At 46.2% G+C, this 20243-nt stretch overlaps 1 protein-coding gene across 2 annotated transcripts in view; it reads right to left on the bottom strand.

The window, feature by feature from the left end:
* The window catches only part of GPR137B (G protein-coupled receptor 137B), a 51564-nt gene that overhangs the window by 20565 nt on the left and 10756 nt on the right, over positions 1-20243 (bottom strand). For both annotated transcript variants that reach the window (XR_016388035.1, XM_022553199.3), the window contains exon 2: positions 3619-3668. Coding sequence is in view for 1 of the 2 variants with exons in the window: in XM_022553199.3 (XP_022408907.1) it covers positions 3619-3668 (50 nt within the window). In the remaining variant the exon portion in view is untranslated. The remainder of the gene's footprint in view (positions 1-3618; positions 3669-20243) is intronic.

Here is a 20243-nt window from a genome sequence, read left to right as displayed (position 1 = left end):
CCACAGAATGCCTTTGGAAATCCGACGTACTGTTATCACCTTATTCACGCTCAGTGGTATCGCATTGTTTTGTGTTTTCACCAAGTGATGCTGAGGATGAGGAAAGAAATGAATGTAGAGAGAGGTTGAGAGGGAAATACAGACGCTAACAGAGGACTAAGGGGTGGAGTCTGCTGGTTCAGGCTCCTTGAAGGAAGTGGGAAAAGGAGATAGAAGGAACCACCTATGCTGAAAATACTGTGAATATGCAGTGAGATTTGCAGAATCTGTCCCATGTTATTTGCTTTCGGAAGCAATTTTGAAAACCCCACGAGGAAGAAAACATAAGAACAATGTTTTTTTTTTTTCCTTTTCCACATAAATCAAAACAAACGGCATCAAATTATTTTCGGCAGAAACCACATAATGTGAGTTTCATTGAGTTAGATAAACTCAATGAAACTCACATTACGTGAGTTTGGAAAGGAGTTTGCAAATGCACCAAAAAGCCCACCTGTGTTGTAGAATGTGTGGTGAAGTTAAATTTCTGTTTTACGAAACCTCCTTGGGCGGGGGGCAGTTTGCACAGAGGATGAGGGTCTCGTATCAACGTAACACAGGTAGTTACAAAAACATGTTATTGTACTGTGTAAAGATGCACAGTCATCTAATTTGGTTGGCTTTGTACCTTGTCCCTTTCTAAGCTTTTGCTGTACATCTAGAACCCTCAACACATACCGTGTCGTACTTCCTTTTGTAAATGAATTTTTAATGGAATTTTGCACATAATACATTATAATACTGTATGATAATCATCTGTGAAAATAATCCTTGAAATATTTTTTTTTTAAAAGCGCTTGTCGGGCTTCCCTGGTGGCGCAGAGGATGAGCCTCTGCACATCCGGAGCCTGTGCTCCGCAGCAGGAGAGGCCACAACAGTGAGAGGCCCGTGTACTGCAAAAAAAAAAAACAGCGCTTGTCTCGAGCCACTGCCTCTGTCCAAGTCGATTCATGTTCCAAACAGCCTCCACTGAGGCCCATGTGCAAGCTTAATTTCTAATGTTCCTCCTCCTGCACGTCCCCAAGTTTTCCTAATACAGCTGTCCCCCAGTATCTGCAAGGGACAGCTTCCAGGATCACCAGCCAATACCAAAATCCAAGGATGCTCAAGTCCACTACAGAGAATAGTGTAGTACATGTCACATAAGGGACTGTCAGCCCCCTCCCACCCTCCAGATCTGCAGGTGCGGAATCTGTGGATACGGAGGGCTGACTCTAAAGTATTGCTACTTTAAACTGTCCTTAGAAGCAACATCATTCCATGGTAGACTCTGAAGTCCCAGACAAATAGTCTGGCAGAAACGTGAACTGAACTCCTCAAAAGTAGTGAAGGGACAGACACAGAGAACAGACTTGTGATTGTCAAGGTGGGTTGGGGGAGGGATGGATTGGGAGTTTGGGACTAGCAGATGCAAGCTATTACATACAGAACGGATAAACAAGGTCCTACTGTATAGTACAAGGGGCTATTTTCAATATCCTGTGATAAACCATAATGGAGACGAATATGAAAAAGAATGTGTATATGTATAACGGAGTCACTTTGCTGTACAGCAGAAATTAACACATCGTAAATCAAATATACCTCAATAAAAATTTTTTAAAAAGCAGTGAAGGGCTTCCCTGTTGGCGCAATGGTTAAAAATCCGCCTGCCAATGCAGGGGACGTGGGTTCGAGCCCTGGTCTGGGAAGATCCCACGTGCCGCGGAGCAACTAAGCCCGTGCGCCACAACTACTGAACCTGCGCTCTAGAGCCCGCAAGTGACAACTACTGAGCCCACGTGCCACAACTGCTGAAGCCCACACACCTAGAGCCCGTGCTCCGCAACAAGAGAAGCCACCGCAATGAGAAGCCCGCGCACCGCAATGAAGAGTAGCCCCCGCTCGCCGCAACTAGAGAAAGCCCGTGCGCAGCAACGAGAACCCAACGCAGCCAAAAATAAATAAGTAAATTTTTTTAAAAAAGCATTGAAGGGAAACATCAAGATCAGATGAAAAACAAACACACAGCACACAAGTCTCATCACTTGTATCTTGGCCCATGTACTATCACCTTTCTGAACTTCAGCTTCCTGGGATACAAAAGGAGGATCATAACATACACTTCCAGGGCTTCCCTGGTGGCGCAGTAGTTGAGGGTCCACCTGCCGATGCAGGGGACACAGGTTCGTGCCCCAGTCTGGGAGGATCCCGCATGCCGCTGAGCGGCTGGGCCCGTGAGCCGTGGCTGCTGAGCCTCTGCGTCCGGAGCCTGTGCTCCACAGCGGGAGAGGCCACAGCAGTGAGAGGCCCACGTACCGCAAAAAAAAAAAAGAAAGAAAAACATATACTTTCAGAATTTCAGAAATAAAAATTTCAGAAATAAAAGTCTTTGTAAATTTAAGATGATACATGTTTAAATAAAATATGTATACATTTTTACATGTTTGTAAAGTAACAAAATAACTAAAATTTCATTTTGACTCTAGAAGGTAAGTGGCCAAAGCCACCTTTCCAGAAATATTTACCTAGGCAGCCGAGCTCTCCCAGGCAGGGAAATCAGGACACCTTGGCTCACGTGGTGCCCATCTCACACCTTCTGAACACCTTGTCTCCCTTCCCCCTCTGCCCAAGGCTGACCATTCTTGAATTTTGTTTTATGTTTTTTTCTATACAGCAGGTTCTTATTAGTTCTCTATTTTATACATATTAGTGTATACATGTCAATCCCAATCTCCCAATTCATCCCACCACCACCACCCCGCCCCCAGGGAAGTCCCCCAAGGCTGACCATTCTTGAAGCCACTGGGGTTCTTTGCTGCTGGGAAGTCAATAGGCCTCGTTGAAAACTTGGGGAAAGCGATGGACTCGCCCCGCACCCCCAGGAAAAACATGCATATCTACCTCCTGCCATCAATTCGGCATGTGATTTAAAGCCTCCCCTTCCAGATTATAAGCCTCTCCTGCTCAGCCCTGCATGGGCCTCACTGGTGAGTTCCAGAAACAGAGCCCGCCAGCAGTCGGCAGCCAGGGACTGGGGGTCAGGCCACCAGGGGGAGGGGGCAGGGCCTGGGGACAAGGCTCTACCAGAGCTGCACCTGCACCCAGAGGGTAGGAAAGGGGATGTCTGGCCCCGTGGGCATCTTTAGGGAGCTCGCCTTCCTTCTGCTGAGGCCCTTGACCTCGCAAGCGCCTCGGAAAGGTTTAGATGCAGCATGCACGACTTAGACTTATTTCCCCTCTCTGTTCTCCGTGGTTAGGAAAGGCACCAGACTCTTGTTTCTCTTTTTTTTTTTGGCCATGCCACACGGCATGTGGGATCTTAGTTCCCCGACCACGGATCAAACCCACGCCCCCTGCAGTGGAAGCTGGGAGTCTTAACCACTGGGCCGCCAGGGAAGTCCCTACCAGACTCTTGTTTCTTCTAATCATGGCCAATATGCTGCAAGGCCTGCTAAGCGGTGATTCAGTGAGCAGTGAACACGACACCCGGCAAACAGGCCAGTTTCGGGCAGCTCACAGAGGAGTGATGTGTGCAAACCTTGAGGTCACCTGCTGTCACACAGAGAAATGTCCCGGGGGGCGGGGGGTGAACTTACCGGTATTTGAGTAATTCTGGAGAATATTTTGACTTGGCTTTAAAAATCACCTGCAATGACAAAAAACACAGCAAGTTGGGTACACAATCTGCTGACACTGACAAACTGATATCATTGCTTAGAACTCCCCTTTCCCTTGGTGCCTGGGCGCTGGGGCACGGCCTCTGAAATTGAGACGTCTGCTTTGTGAGAAAGTTTGTGAAGCTAAACATTGTTTAGGCTGTGCATACAATTTAAATTTAATTTGAAACTTAAAAGGAAAAGTATTTACAAATGGTTAAAATGTTTTGTTTTTTTAAGGTATTACTGGTCTACCACTAGCCGGTACGTCCCTTATTTTAAGATTTATATTTGAGGGACTTCCCTGGTGGTCCAGTGGTTAAGACTCCATGCTTCCAACGCAGGGGGCGTGGGCTCAATCCCTGGTCGGGGAACTAAGATCCCACATGCTGCACAGTGTGGCCAAAAAAAAAAAAAAATGTGTATTTCAGTCCATACTTCCCCCAGAGATAAACAGTTCACTCTCACTTTATTAGGACTTTCACTGGCACCAAAAGAATGTGGTTTGAATGTCCGTGTGTCCATCGACTCAGGCCTCAAACTCTGCAGCCCACTGGACTACAGGAGTGTCAAACTCGATGACATGCTGCCTGTTGGAATTTCCCCAGATTTTCGCAGCCTGCAGTCTGTTAACAGGCCCATGTGGGGGGCAGAGGCTGGCCCGGCAGAGCCTGTGAGAAGGCGAAGGGAGACGGAAAGCAGGTGTCAGCACAGGCTCCAGCCCCACGAGACACGCGGCTCTTCCCACAGGGTGGGTGTGTGCTCGCGGGGGCCCTGAGGCCGGTCACCGGTCAGGGTCTGGCTTGGGGTGCATTGGAGCAGCCGTGCAGGTGCCCACACGCTTGCTCTCCTGAACCCCGGTGTCTGCGAGCGGCTGGCGGCAGCACGGGCAGGAGGAAAGGAAGGGTGTGGAGGAGGAGAGGAGTGAGGACATTTTTTCAGAGATGCTCCTGCCGTGGACGGTGAGGGTCAGACGACCTGCGGTCCCTACATCCAGGCTCTCCCTCTGCACGGAGCTCCCAAACACGCCCTGGGCACCCCGCCTTTCCTCCTGCTGGCCCAGAGGGCTGCGATGTCCCGCTGGGAGCCCACCATCCTCCGCCACGCGCTGTTCCCCTCTCCTCAGCCCTCTGGGCCCTTGGTACTTGCCTTGGGATTTACTCAGCCCCCAGACACCTGTCTAAGGGGGAGAAACCCTGCCTGAGTGGTAAGGAGGGAAGGACAAGGGGAAAACAGGGTGGGGAGTGAGAGCACGGTCCTGGCGACAGGGGAGGAGGGGACAGGCAGCCCTGGAACCCATGGGGGCTCACGGGGTTTCCATACTGTCGCCCTCCTGTCTGAGGAGCAAGCAGTGAGAAATCAGTCTGCTGGAGGGTTATGCGAACACAATGCTGGGAAAGCCTTCAGTGGATCCAAGTGCCCTGCCGTGTCTGCAGATGTAGACAGATGTCACGAGGGGCAGCGAGCCTCCAAGTGACCCTAGGGGCCGATTCCCACAAAACACGTGCAATAGAAGCAGCCATTCCCCCGGGAACCTTTTCAAAGACACTCTTCTGAGGACCCTCAGTAGTAATTCTCAGACTTATCAGTGCATAGGAATCACCCAGGGAACCTGCTAAAGATGCAAATCCCAGAGCCCCACCCTCCGAGGTGCCAAGCTGATGGGTCTGGGCCGGGGCCCAGGAATCTGCATTTTCATAGACTGCCCACCCCGAGCGAGTGATTCGGATTCAGTTTTGGCTAGCACAAAGACCGCCTCGTAGGAAATACGAAAGAGATGAAAACTGCCTGACCTATTATTCTTGAGTAGCTTTGCAATCATTCATTTCAAACGCACTGAAATACTTGATCACAGCAATGAGATGACACCACAAGAGTCCAGGTGCAGTGCCAAGAACAGAGATCAGGGGACGCTCCAAGTCCACGGACAGCACCCCACGACGTTCACGCTCACGCCTGCCTCAAACTTACAACAACGTGCCACCAACTGAGGACTCTAATCCTCAGAATCAACACCTGGGTGAGAGGGGAACCGCAGACATTCCTACAGACTTTACAATAAGCAAACCCATGCCCCGCTTTTTAAAAACACATTTTCAGAGCTTCACAGGGGAGCATTCCAAACTTATGGAGGAATTATTTTGTTCGTGACATGAGTTTTGTCTCTGTCCTAAATCCCTTTGGGAAGGAGGTAAGAAGTAGGGGTTCACATCACAAATAAAGTACCTGGTAAAAACACAAAGAGATGGCGTGAGTACACTGCCCTTACGTCAAAGGGGCCCTGAGCTCAGCTTTCTCTGACAAGCTCCCGTGGGATTTTAGGCAAGTCACGTCACCCTTTGGTATTTCTCTGCAGTCCATGAGAAGGAGAAAAGTTATCAAACAACCTCCCTTAGGAATAAGACATAGATTAATACATCACTCCAAAGTTCTGTTACTGATAATACTGAATAATACTGATTCATACAACCTATAACAATGCTCTCAGAAAAACGCTCTTATGATACATAGTACTTGAGGATCTTGCTTTTAAATAATCAAGAGAATTCTTGGGGCTTCCCTGGTGGCACAGTGGTTAAGAATCCTCCTGCCAGTGCAGGGGACACAGGTTCAAGCCCTGGTCCAGGAAGATCCCACATGCCGTGGAGCAACCAAGCCCGTGCACCACAACTACTGAGCCTGCGCTCTACAGCCTGCGAGCCACAACTACTGAGCCCACATGCCACAACTACTGAAGCCCGTGCTCCGCAACAAGAGAAGTCACCACAATGAGAAGCCCGTGCACAGCAACGAAGACCCAACGCAGCCAAAAATAAATAAATTTAAAAAAAGAAAAAAGAGAATTCTTCACAGATATCAAAGTAAGGAGACGGGCGGGAGAGGGGGAAAATGGTGTTAGAGTAAGACGCAGAGATCACCATCCTCCCCACAGATACATCAGAAATACATCTACACGTGGAACAACTCCGACAGAACACCCACTGAACGCTGGCAGAAGACCTCAGACCTCCCAAAAGGCAAGAAACTCCCCACGTACCTGGGTAGGGCAAAAGAAAAAAGAATAAACAGAGACAAAAGAATAGGGACGGGACCTGCGCCAGTGGGAGGGAGCTGTGAAGGAGGAAAGATTTCCACATACTAGGAAGCCCCTTCGCGGGCGGAGACTGCGGGTGGCGAAGGGGGGAGCTTCGGAACCGCGGAGGAGAGCACAGCCACAGGGGTGCGGAGGCCAAAGCGGAGAGATTCCCGCACAGAGGATCCGTGCCGACCAGCACTCACCAGCCCGAGAGGCTTGTCTGCTCCCCCGCCGGGGCGGGCGGGTCTGGAAGCTGAGGGTCAGGCTTCGGTCTGTCGACCGCAGGGAGAGGATTGGGGTTGGCGGCGTGAACACAGCCTGAAGGGGGCTAGTGCACCACAGCTAGACGGGAGGGAGTCCGCGGAGAAGTCTGGAGCTGCCGAAGGGGCAAGAGACTTTTTCTTCCCTCTTTGTTTCCTGGTGCGCGAGGAGAGGGGATTCAGAGCGCTGCTTAAAGGAGCTCCAGAGACGGGCGCGAGCCGCGGCTAACAGCGCGGACCCCAGAGACGGGCATGAGACGCTAAGGCCGCTTCTGCGGCCACCAGGAAGCCTGTGTGCGAGCACAGGTCACTGTCCACACCCCCCTCCCGGGAGCCTGTGCAGCCCGCCACTGCCAGTGTCCCGGGATCCAGGGACAACTCCCCCAGGAGAACGCACAGCGCTCCTCAGGCTGGTGCAACGTCACGTGGGCCTCTGTCGCCGCAGGCCCGCCCGCACTCCGTGACCCTCCCTCCCCCCGGCCTGAGTGACCCAGAGCCCCCGAAGCAGCTGCTCCTTTAACCCCGTCCTGTCTGAGACAAGAACGATGCCCTCAGGTGACCTACACGCAGAGGCGGGTCCAAATCCAAAGCTGAACACCTGGAGCTGTGTGAACAAAGAAGAGAAAGGGAAATCTCTCCCAGCAGCCTCAGGAGCAGCGGATTAAATCTCCACAATCAACTTGATGTACCTGCATCTGTGGAATACCTGAATAGACAACGAGTCATCCTGAATTGAGGAGGTGGACTTTGAGAGCAAGATTTATTATTTTTTCCCCTTTTCCTCTTTTTGTGAGTGTGTATGTATATGCTTCTTTGTGAGATTTTGTCTGTATAGCTTTGCTTCCACCATTTGTCCTAGGGTCCTGTCCGTTCGTTTTTGTTTAGTTTTGTTTTTAATTAACAAAATTTTTTTTCTTAATAATTATTTTTTATTTTAATAACTATTTTATTTTATGTTACTTTATTTTATTTTATCCTCTTTCTTTCTTTCTACTTTTTCTCCCTTTTATTCTGAGCCGTGTGGATGAAAGGCTCTTGGTGATGCTGCCAGGAGTCAGTGCTGTGCCTCTGAGGTGGGAGAGCCAACTTCAGGACACTGGTCCACAAGAGACCTCCAAGCTGCACATAATATCAAACAGCGAAAATCTCCCAGAGATCTCCATCTCAATGCCAAAACCCAGCTTCACTCAACGACCAGCAAGCTACAGTGATGGACATCCTATGCCAAACAACTAGCAAGACAGGAACACAACGCCACCCATTAGCAGAGAGGCTGCCTAAAATCATAATAAGGCCACAGACACCCCAAAACACACCACCAGACGTGGACCTGCCCACCAGAAAGACAACATCCAGCCTCATCCACCAGAACACAGGCACTAGTCCCCTCCACCAGGAAGCCTACACAACCCACTGAACCAACCTTAGCAACTGGGGACAGACACCAAAACCAACGGGAACTACGAACCTGCAGCCTGCTAAAAGGAGACCCCAAACACAGTAAGATAAGCAAAATGAGAAGACAGAAAAACACACAGCAAAAGAAGGAGCAAGGTTAAAAACCCACCAGACCTAACAAATGAAGAGGAAATAGGCAGCCTACCTGAAAAAGAATTCAGAATAATGATACTAAAGATGATCCAAAATCTTGGAAATAGAATGGAGAAAATGCAAGAAACATTTAACAAGTACCTAGAAGAACTAAAGAGGAAACAAGCAACAATGAACAACACAATAAACGAAATTAAAAATACTCTAGAAGGGATCAATAGCAGAAAAACTGAGGCAGAAGAACGGATAAGTGACCTGGAAGATAAAATAGTGGAAATAACTACTGCAGAGCAGAATAAAGAAAAAAGAATGAAAAGAACTGAGGACAGTCTCAGAGACCTCTGGGACAACATTAAACACACCAACATTCGAATTATAGGGGTTCCAGAAGAAAAAGAGAAAAAGAAGGGAATGAGAAAATATTTGAAGAGATTATAGTTGAAATTTTCCCTAATATGGAAAAGGAAATAGTTACTCAAGTCCAGGAAGCACAGAGAGTCCCATACAGGATAAATCCAAGGAGAAACACACCAAGACACATATTAATCAAACTGTCAAAAATTAAATACACAGTGTTCCCTGGTGGCGCATTGGTTGAGAGTCCGCCTGCCGATGCAGGGGACACGGGTTCGTGCCCCGGTCCGGGAAGATCCCACATGCCGCAGAGCGGCTGGGCCCGTGGGCCATGGCCGCTGAGCCTGCGTGTCCGGAGCCTGTGCTCCGCAACGGGAGAGGCCACAACAGTAAGAGGCCCACGTACCGCAAAAAAAATAATAATAATAAATTAAATACACAGAAAATATATTAAAAGCAGCAAGGGAAAAACAACAAATAACACACAAGGGAATCCCCATAAGGTTAACAGCTGATCTTCCAGCAGAAACTCTGCAAGCCAGAAGGGACTGGCAGGACATATTTAAAGTGATGAAGGAGAAAAACCTACAACCAAGATTACTCTACCCAGCAAGGATCTCATTCAGATTTGATGGAGAAATTAAAACCTTTACAGACAAGCAAAAGCTGAGAGAGTTCAGCACCACCAAACCAGCTCTACAAAAACTGCTAAAGGAACTTCTCTAGGCAAGAAACACAAGAGAAGGAAAAGACCTACAATAACGAACGCAAAACAATTAAGAAAATGGGAATAGGAACATACATATCAATAATTATCTTAAATGTAAATGGATTAAATGCTCCCACCAAAAGCCACAGACTGGCTGAATGCAAAAAAAAAGACCCATATATACGCTGCCTACAAGAGACCCACTTCAGACCTAGAGACACATACAGACTGAAAGTAAGGGGATGGAAAAAGATATTCCATGCAAATGGAAATCAAAAGAAAGCTGGAGTAGCAATTCTCATATCAGACAAAATACACTTTAAAATAAAAACTATTAGAAGAGACAAAGAAGGACACTACATAATGATCAAGGGATTGATCCAAGAAGAAGATATAACAATTGTAAATCTTTATGCACCCAACATAGGAGCACCTCAGTACATAAGGCAAATACTAACAGCCATAAAAGGGGAAATTGACAGTAACACATTCATATTAGGGGACTTTAACACCCCACTTTCACTAATGGACAGATATCCAAAATGAAAAAAAATAAGGAAACACAAGCTTTAAATGATACATTAAACAAGATGGACTTAATTGATATTTATAGGACATTCCATCCAAAAACAACAGAATACACATTTTTCTCAAGTGCTCATGGAACATTCTCCAGGATAGATCATATCTTGGGTCACAAATCAAGCCTTCGTAAATTTAAGAAAATTGAAATTGTATCAAGTATCTTTTCCGACCACAACACTATGAGACTAGATATCAATTACAGGAAAAGATCTGTAAAAAATACAAACACATGGAGGCTAAACAATACACTACTTAATAACGAAGTGATCACTGAAGAAATCAAAGAGGAAATCAAAAAATACCTAGAAACAAATGACAATGGAGACACGACGACCCAAAACCTATGGGATGCAGCAAAAGCAGTTCTAAGAGGGAAGTTTATAGCAATATAATCCTACCTTAAGAAACAGGAAACATCTCAAATAAACAACCTAACCTTGCACCTAAAGCAATTACAGAAAGAAGAACAAAAAAACCCCAAAGTTAGCAGAAGGAAAGAAATCATAAAAATCAGATCAGAAATAAATGAAAAAGAAATGAAGGAAACGATAGCAAAGATCAATAACACTAAAAGCTGGTTCCTTGAGAAGATAAACAAAATTGATAAACCATTAGCCAGACTCATCAAGAAAAAAAGGGAGAAGACTCAAATCAATAGAATTAGAAATGAAAAAGGAGAAGTAACAAATGACACCGCAGAAATACAAAAGATCATGAGAGATTACTACAAGCAACTCTATGCGAATAAAATGGACAACCTGGAAGAAATGGACAAATTCTTAGAAATGCACAACGTGCCAAGACTGAGTCACGAAGAAATAGAAAATATGAACAGACCAATCACAAGCACTGATATTGAAACTGTGATTAAAAATCTTCCAACAAACAAAAGCCCAGGACCAGATGGCTTCACAGGCGAATTCTATCAAACATTTAGAGAAGAGCTAACACCTATCCTTCTCAAACTCTTCCAAAATGTAGCAGAGGGAGGAACACTCCCAAACTCACTCTACAAGGCCACCATCACCCTGATACCAAAACCAGACAAGGATGTCACAAAGAAAGAAAACTACAGGCCAATATCACTGATGAACATAGGTGCAAAAATCCTCAACAAAATACTAGCAAACAGAATCCAGCAGCACATTAAGAGGATCATACACCATGATCAAGTGGGGTTTATTCCAGGAATGCAAGGATTCTTCAATATACGCAAATCAATCAATGTGATACACCATATTAACATACTGAAGGAGAAAAACCATATGGTCATCTCAATAGATGCAGAGAAAGCTTTGGACAAAATTCAACACCCATTTATGATAAAAACCCTGCAGAAAGTAGGCATACAGGGAACTTTCCTCAACATAATAAAGGCCATATATGACAAACCCACAGCCAACATCATCCTCAGTGGTGAAAAACTGAAACCATTTCCACTAAGATCAGGAACAAGACAAGGTTGTCCACTCTCACCACTCTTATTCAACACAGTTTTGGCATTTTTAGCCACAGCAATCAGAGAAGAAAAAGAAATAAACGAAATCCAAATCGGAAAAGAAGAAGTAAAGCTGTCACTGTTTGCAGATGACATGATACTATACATAGAGAATCCTAAAGATGCTACCAGAAAACTACTAGAGCTAATCAATGAATTTGGTAAAGTAGCAGGATACAAAATTAATGCACAGAAATCTCTGGCATTCCTATACACTAATGATGAAAAATCTGAAAGTGAAATTAAGAAAACACTCCCATTTACCACTGCAACAAAAAGAATAAAATATCTAGGAATAAACCTACCTCAGGAGACAAAAGACCTGTATGCAGAAAATTATCAGACACTGATGAAAGAAATTAAAGATGATACAAATAGATGAAGAGATATACCATGTTCTTGGAATGGAAGAATCAACATTGTGAAAATGACTCTACTACCCAAAGCAATCTACAGATTCAACGCAGTCCCTATCAAACTATCACTGGCATTTTTCACAGAATTAGAACAAAAAATTTCACAATTTGTATGGAAACACAAAAGACCCCAAATAGCCAAAGCAATCTTGAGAACGAAAAATGGAGCTGGAGGAATCAGGCTCCCTGACTTCAGACTATACTACAAAGCTACAGTAATCAAGACAGTATGGTACTGGCACAAAAACAGAAAGATAGATCAATGGAACAGGATAGAAAGCTCAGAGATAAACCCACACACACATGGTCACATATGGTCACCTTATCTTTGATAAAGGAGGCAGGAATGTACAATGGAGAAAGGACAGCCTCTTCAATAAGTGGTGCTGGGAAAACTGGACAGCTACATGTAAAAGTATGAGATTAGAACACTGCCTAACACCATACACAAAAATAAGCTCAAAATGGATTAAAGACCTAAATGTAAGGCCAGAAACTATCAAACTCTTAGAGGAAAACATAGGCAGAACACTCTAGGACATAAATCACAGCAATATCCTTTTTGACCCACCTCCTAGAGAAATGGAAATAAAAACAAAAATAAACAAATGGGACCTAATGAAACTTCAAAGCTTTTGCATAGCAAAGGAAACCATAAACAAGACCAAAAGACAACCCTTAGAATGGGAGAAAATATTTGCAAATGAAGCAACTGACAAAGGATTAACCTCCAAAATTTACAAGCAGCTCATGCAGCTCAATAACAAAAAAACAAACAACTCAATCCAAAAACGGGCAGGTCTAAACAGACATTTCTCCACAGAAGATATACAGATTGCCAACAAACACATGAAAGAATGCTCAACATCATTAATCATTAGAGAAATGCAAATCAAAACTACAATGAGATATCATCTCACACCAGTCAGAATGGCCATCATTAAAAAATCTAGAAACAATAAATGCTGGAGAGAGTGTGGAGAAAAGGGAACTCTCTTGCACTGCTGGTAGGAATGTGAATTGGTACAGCCACTATGGAGAACAGTATGGAGGTTCCTTAAAAAACTACAAATAGAACTACCATATGACCCAGCAATCCCACTACTGGGCATATACCCTGAGAAAACCATAATTCAAAAAGAGTCATGTACCAAAATGTTCATTGCAGCTCTATTTACAATAGCCAGGACATGGAAGCAACCTAAGTGCCCATGATCGGATGAACTGATAAAGAAGATGTGGCACATATATACAATGGAATATTACTCAGCCATAAAAAGAAACGAAATTGAGTTATTTGTAGTGAGGTGGATGGACCTAGACTCTGTCATACAGAGTGAAGTAAGTCAGAAAGAGAAAGACAAATACCGTATGCTAACACATATATATGGAATCTAAGAAAAAAAAATGTCATGAAGAACCTAGGGGTAAGATGGGAATAAAGACACAGACCTACTAGAGAAGGGACTTGAGGATACGGGGAGGGGGAAGGGTAAGCTGTGACAAAGTGAGAGAGTGGCATGGACATACACACACTACCAAACGTTAAATAGCTAGTGGGAAGCAGCCGTGTAGCACAGGGAGATCAGCTCAGTGCTTTGTTACCACCTAGAGGGGTGGAATAGGGAGGGTGGGAGGGAGGGAGATGCAAGAGGGAAGAGATATGGGAACATATGTATATGTATAACTGATTCACTTTGTTATAAAGCAGAAACTAACACACCATTGTAAAGCAATTATACTCCAATAAAGATGTAATAAATAAATAAATAAATAAAAATTCAAATTTCATCAGGAAGTTAAAAAAAAGGGAGGAGAAGAAACTATAGTATTTTTTAAACCATGTTTAAATTGAAGTATAGTTAATTTACAATGTTGTGTTAGTTTCAGGTGTACAGCAAAGTGATTAAGTTACACATACACATACGTGTGTGTGTGTATATACATATATATATATATATATATATATATATTCTGTTTCAGATTCTTTTCCATTATAGGTTTTTATAAGATGTGAATATAGTTCCCTGTGCTATACTGTATGTCCTTGTTGTTTATCTGTTTTACATATAGTAGCTTGTATGTGTTAATTCCAAACTCCTAATTTATCCCCCCGCTTTCCTCTTCAGTAACCATGTTTGTGTTCTATGTCTGTGAGTGTATTTCTGTTTTGTAAATAAGTTAAATTGTCCCATTTTTTTAGATTCCACACATAAGTGATATCATATGATATTGAAACTACAGTATTTTTTAAAAAGTGTTTGAACTTGTCGACGAAATATACAAATATCGTTTTACTATTTCGCCACCCTTGGGGGGCTTACTCGGTGGCAGGTAACTCAGTTGACTCTCATACGCCAGGGCCATCGCTGGGCTCCCAGAAACCAACCACAGGTCGTACCGTCCTATGGACTCAGCTCGGTGTAAATTGCTGTCACGGATGCAAGAAAAATTTGACCGGTTCTGCCTTCAACAGGGTTATGGTCCCTACTGGTGAGGGAAAACCTGGACTGGGCAAATGACAAGAGGAGATGCAACCCAGAAAGGCCATGGGCTCAGGTGGTCTGGGCACAGAGGGCTGATCTGCAGGTCGGGGGCTCGGCCGCGTGATGAGCACATCAACTCTTCCTGTTCCTTGGCCACATCCTGCCTCGTCTCACCCAGGCGGCTCCTGGTCCCACCAGGACGGCACGAGAGCACATGCACGGATCAGGGTCAACCCGTGGCCCATGGGGCACCCAGCTCACTGCCACCACTTGGCCAGCGCTGGGTCTTCAGGGCCCGAGACCTGCAGATCCACACCCCCAGCCAAGAGTTGCAAAAGCAGTGAACCCTCCCAAGTGGAAGCATAGCCCACCTGTGCACCATCCTCCTCCATAAATAAAATAAGAGACGTTTCTTTACTCCCCATGGTCCCTGCAGCCCCGAATGTACATGCCGTATGGACGATGAACTGAAAGGAGTCAGGGGTGGGAGGCCAGCCTGGACCCCAGAAGCCCCTTCCTGGAACACAGCGAAGGTCAGGGTTCCCAGCCATGACTATCAAATATCTGGTCCAGGACTCGAGCTTTATAAACAATCACATGCTTTGCCCCCATAATTCTCCTTGTAAGAACTGACTCTGAGGCTGGGTTTCTCTCAAGGTGCGCCCACAGAACTGGGAATTCATAAAGGTGACTGGAAATAGGCGTTAGGTCAGCGAACAAATTTAGAAACTGCTAGGCTATCTAGATTTTCCCTGCAAGAATTCCCAGAGCCTTTAAAAAGCTAATTACTCTATGTTGTAAATCTTCAAGGGAAACGCAAGGTATGCAGCAATTTTCCAAACTTATTTGGCCACTGAAGGTGTACCTAATGAGTGTTCCAGGGAACAGAGTTTGGGAAACACTGCCCTTAAAGGTGCTAAGCACAGGTAGGATGTTCACTGCAGCCTTAATAACAGCAATAATAATAATAATAATCACAACAACAAACAAGAAAAAATGACAACTTTAAAATCATACTCAGCCTTCACCCCCGTGAACACCAATCAAGGGGTTCCCCAGGTCAAAGCATTCTACCCCAAAAGGAACCCAAAGCCCCATCCTGTAAAAGATGGAGAGGCCCCGCAAAACTTAGATCCTCATTAAGTCCACATCGCAGCCTGGAGGAGAAAAGTCATCACCAGGTAAGGGGACAGTCTGATACGAAATAAACCGTTTGATCCTCTCTAAGCTGAAAGCCACGGTGACAGATAACGACATCAAAATCAAAGCCTCAACCATGATTTGTAAAAGCTCTGTCCACTCTTTATAATTTGTGGCAATTACGGTTGACCCCTGAACGACGAGGGGGTCAGGGGCTCCCTGACCCTCCATGCAGGTGAAAATCCAAGTAGAATTTATCATGGGCCTACAGCATAAAGGCGGCTTCCTTGTAACCACAGATTCAACCAACCGCAGATCATGTAGCTCTGTAGTATCCACTGTGGAAAAAAAATCCACATCTAGGCGGACCCATGTTGTTCAAGGGTCAACTGTTTATGTCTTGAATTCACCTGGGCCTTTGCAAGTTGTGCTTAGAAACTCTGCCCTGTCCTCAAGTTAATCCTTAAACCTAAGTTGCTCAAAGTTGCATTTAAATTCCTGGCATTTTAAACTGACACAGTATACATTTAATTGCAGCGTCATTTTTGCCCTCATTAAATACAGGACATAAATGTCTGGACCAAGTTTTCAAAAAAAAAAATTCTAAACTCTCCTACTCACCCCTCCCCCACTCCTATCTGCGTTCCAGGGAAATTCACTGAAGATTGATTAGTGCCCAGAAGTGGAGCTAACCCTCCGGGGCTGACTCCTGCTCTCTTATCGGGCTGCCCATCTCCTAGAGTCTGCGTTGGCTCCCACTGACCTCAGCAGGAATCCGGCTGGGAGGAGGACAGGGCTCCTGAGGGGGAGGCAGACAAGGACGAATTACTCCTTCATATCTTATAGCCCCTGCTACGGACAGTGCGGGCTCCGCCGGCTCCCTGCAAAACCAGACCTGCCAGATGGGAGGGCAGGACGGCAGGGACCTGTGAGTGGCTGAGGAACAAGTGAGGTCAGACAAAAATTCAAATTCTCCCCACATTCAGTATTGGTGACGGGTCAGCTGACACTGAGCGCCAGATCTGGAACCGAGAATTGTGAAAATAAGGAAACGTTGGTCCTGACCTCCAGAAACTACAACCAGATACAGACATGGTGTGAGGGGGGTGTGAGTTGTGAGGAAGTGAGACAGCCTGAGGGGAACCTGGACCCCCTGGGGTGGGCCAGGTGGGCAGCAGGCTAGGCTAGGATACAAGTCCAGGCAGCAGCCTTTAGTCAGGTAAGGCACATGCACTTCCCCATAAGAGAATCAGAAGGCTTTCAGTAGAAGCCACACAATCTGAAATCAGAGCTGTGCTTTTAGAGGGGGGCAGGGGCGGGGGACCAGAGACAAAGGGCCTGGACTAGGGGTTCAGAGAGAAGGTGAAAACAGAGATGTATGCTTACAGGGAAAACAAAGGCAGAATGTAGCTTAGCGGCTGCCTGGATCTGGGGGGTTGGGGAGAAGTGTGGGTGACTGCTAAGGGCTCCAGGGTTTCTTCTGGGGGTGACAAAAAAATGTTCTGAACTTTTATGAACCAGAAACAGACTCACAGACATAGAGAACAGCCCTGTGGTTGCCAAGCAGGGGTGAGGGTGAGGGAGGGATGGATTGGGAGTCTGGGGTTAGCAGATGCAAACTATTATCTGTAGGATGGATAAACAACAGGTCCTACTGTAGAGCACAGGGAACTATAGTCAATATCCTGCGATAAACCATAATGGAAAAGAATATGAAAAAGAATGTGTATATATGCATAACTGAATCACTCTGCTGTACAGCAGAAATGAACACAACCTTGTAAATCAATGATACTTCAATAAAAAAAAATGTTCTGAAATTGATGGTGGTGATGGTTGGGCAAGTCTGTGGATGTAGAGCTTTAAATGGAGAACAGTACAGAGTGTGAACTGGTCTCAGTCAACATAAAGGAGCAGAACAGCAGGCAAGGAGCTGGCCCGGGGGTGCCAGTGGCACGTAGGCGGGCAAAGGGGGAGAGAGAGGCCTGGGTGAGGGACCATCAGGGTGCCAGACGCTGCTCATAAGTAGGACTGTATAACCGTGGGGAGCTGGGCAGATGGGGAGGGGCCTGGAGGGGAAGTGGGGGGAGGCAGGAGGAAGTGGCAGCGGGGAGTCTATTCTAGAGCATCGGCTACTCTTTAAAAATGTGTTTGTGAAATGCGAGAGAGATTATTCAAGGGCACTAGGACCTGGTTTAAGATCAGGAGCCTGGGCCCCGGGACCCCCCGGGATGGCAGAGCAGAGGGAGGGAGAGGCAGGAGGCAGGGGTGCGGCGAGAGGGGCAGAGCAGCAGTTTCCATGGAAACTCCCATCCTGTTGTGGGACTAAAGCATCTTCCCCGCACCCATTTTCCTGTCGGTCTCAGCATCATTTCCACGGCCTTGCGGAGTCCTACCTAGAACTGACGCCCAGGACAGGAAAGCCAGGTGACTTTCTGAAGGTTTAATTCCAGTTTGGGGAAGCGGGAGGACGTCCCCACCCCCAAGCTGGCCCCAGGGAGGGAGGCTGGGGTGGGGAGAGCCCGCCTCTGTTCCCAGCCCCCCTCCCGCCCACCCGTGGAGCTCTGTGCCCTCTGGGCAACCCCAGGCCCTTCCCGCCACCTCCCGGATGACGCAGGAGGGCCCAGAGAGCCGCCTATGACGTACACGGGTGACAGAAGTACAAAGGTTCTAGAAGCAGCTGCTGCCCTCGGCCTCCCTCCCCCCATAAATCACAGCCCCTGAACGGCTCACCCCTTCTGTTCCCACCCTTTGAAGTCCTGCTTGCCTGTGTTTTCCTCCTGCCAACCCCAGCTGGTCTTTGCCGCTTTACAATCATTCTTCCTAATGAAGCATGCTGGCTGCTTCTGGCAGAAACATCCCAGGCTCTTCCTTGTGGGGATGACAGTGACCCTTGTGCATTCAGAGAAACTAAACAAAAGTAACCTCTTCTGTCCCCAGAGGCAGCGTCCGTGACAGCTCAATGAAGCGCTATGCCTCCAGACCTGCACTTTATTCACAATTTCTCTATGTGGCCATTTTGCTTTATAAATTCCACACCCACCCCCACCCCCCCCAGAGCACGACCCGTGTCACCGAGTCTCCGCTTCGGTGCCACCTCTTCCTGAAGCGCTGCCCCTTTAGAAGAAAACAGGCAGGTGGACACTTCACAACCCTCCCATCCTGAACAGGCTCCAGACCCCAGGCCCAGGCTGCACACCTGCTTCTGTGTCTGTGGTCCCGCCCGGGGGCTGAGGCCCCTGGAGACCCTCACAGTAACCAAAAAGGTCTGTAACTCTGTGTGCACCAAGCACAGACGCATGTCTAAACCAATCTCTGCCTCCTCCTCCTCTCTCTCTCTCACATACTATTTTTAAATGTATGTATGCAAATTCGTTTGAAAATGTTACACATTTATAGTAGGTTTAAACTTTACTATAAACTATGTCACATATACACAAAGAAATAAAGTAACCAAAATTCACTACCCACCATGCAGTTCAGTCACCTTTGACACTGCCCTGTTTGCTCCAGTTCATTTTATTTCTAATAAAGAAAAAGACACCATTGAAGCCCCCAGCGTCTCTCTCCTTGGTTCTGATCCCTCCCTCCTCTGCAGAGGGAATGGCCACCTGACTTTGGTGTTCTGATAGCCAGCAGGCTTCTACTTTTACGAGGATAAACAATATATAGTCCCATCTTGCATGGTTTCTCACTTTGTTCGAATCAAGGCCTTCCATACGCTTCTGCAACTTGTCTGTTCACCTGTCACAAGGTATTTACAATGTATCGATGCTGAGACACTTGGCTCTCATTCATGCGTTCTCACTAAGGCTGGGTATTCCACCGTCTGCAGGTCACAGCTGTGTGTCCATCTCCAGCAGAGAGACGCCTAAAGATGGTTAAGAGTGTGGACTCTGGGAAATTCCCTGGCGGTCCAGTGGTTAGGACTCAGTTCATGGAGGAGCTGCCATGGCCCTGGTTTGATCCCTGGTCAGGAAACTAAGATCCTGCAACCCATGCTGGGCAGGTTATGCATAAATAAATAAATAAATAAATAAATAAATAAATGTATGTATGTATATGTATATATTATAAAAACTTGGAGGAAAAAAAAGAGTGTGGACTCCGGAGCTGGCTCCCCTGGGCTTGAATCTTGGCTCCACCAATAATCAGCTGTGTGACTTTAGAAAAGTTACCTAACCTCTCTGTGCTTCAAGTACCTCATCTGTAAAATGAGACTAATAATAGTGCCCATCTCATAGGCTTTTGTGAAGATTAGGTGAATTACCACAGATAAGAGTACTCAGCCAAATGCCTGCCACCTACCAGACACTATCTCAGCATTTATGTGTTTGCTGCCCCTCCTGCTGCTATATTATTACTACCAGTCCCTGCAAACGCTCTCAAACCACGATTCTAAATGCACAGCTACTGAACTGTGATCATAAATGCTCTCTTGACCATAAAAGGAACTTTCGTACTCAAGAAGTTTAGGAACCACTGACACA

Source organism: Delphinapterus leucas, chromosome 16, assembly GCF_059928025.1.
Source record: "Delphinapterus leucas isolate spDelLeu-1000000601 "Yukka" chromosome 16, BTC_Dleu_Yukka2, whole genome shotgun sequence".
NCBI classification, from domain to species: Eukaryota; Metazoa; Chordata; class Mammalia; order Artiodactyla; family Monodontidae; genus Delphinapterus; species Delphinapterus leucas.
Note: the sequence above shows the minus strand (reverse complement) of the source record. Positions and strands in the feature narration are given on the sequence as shown.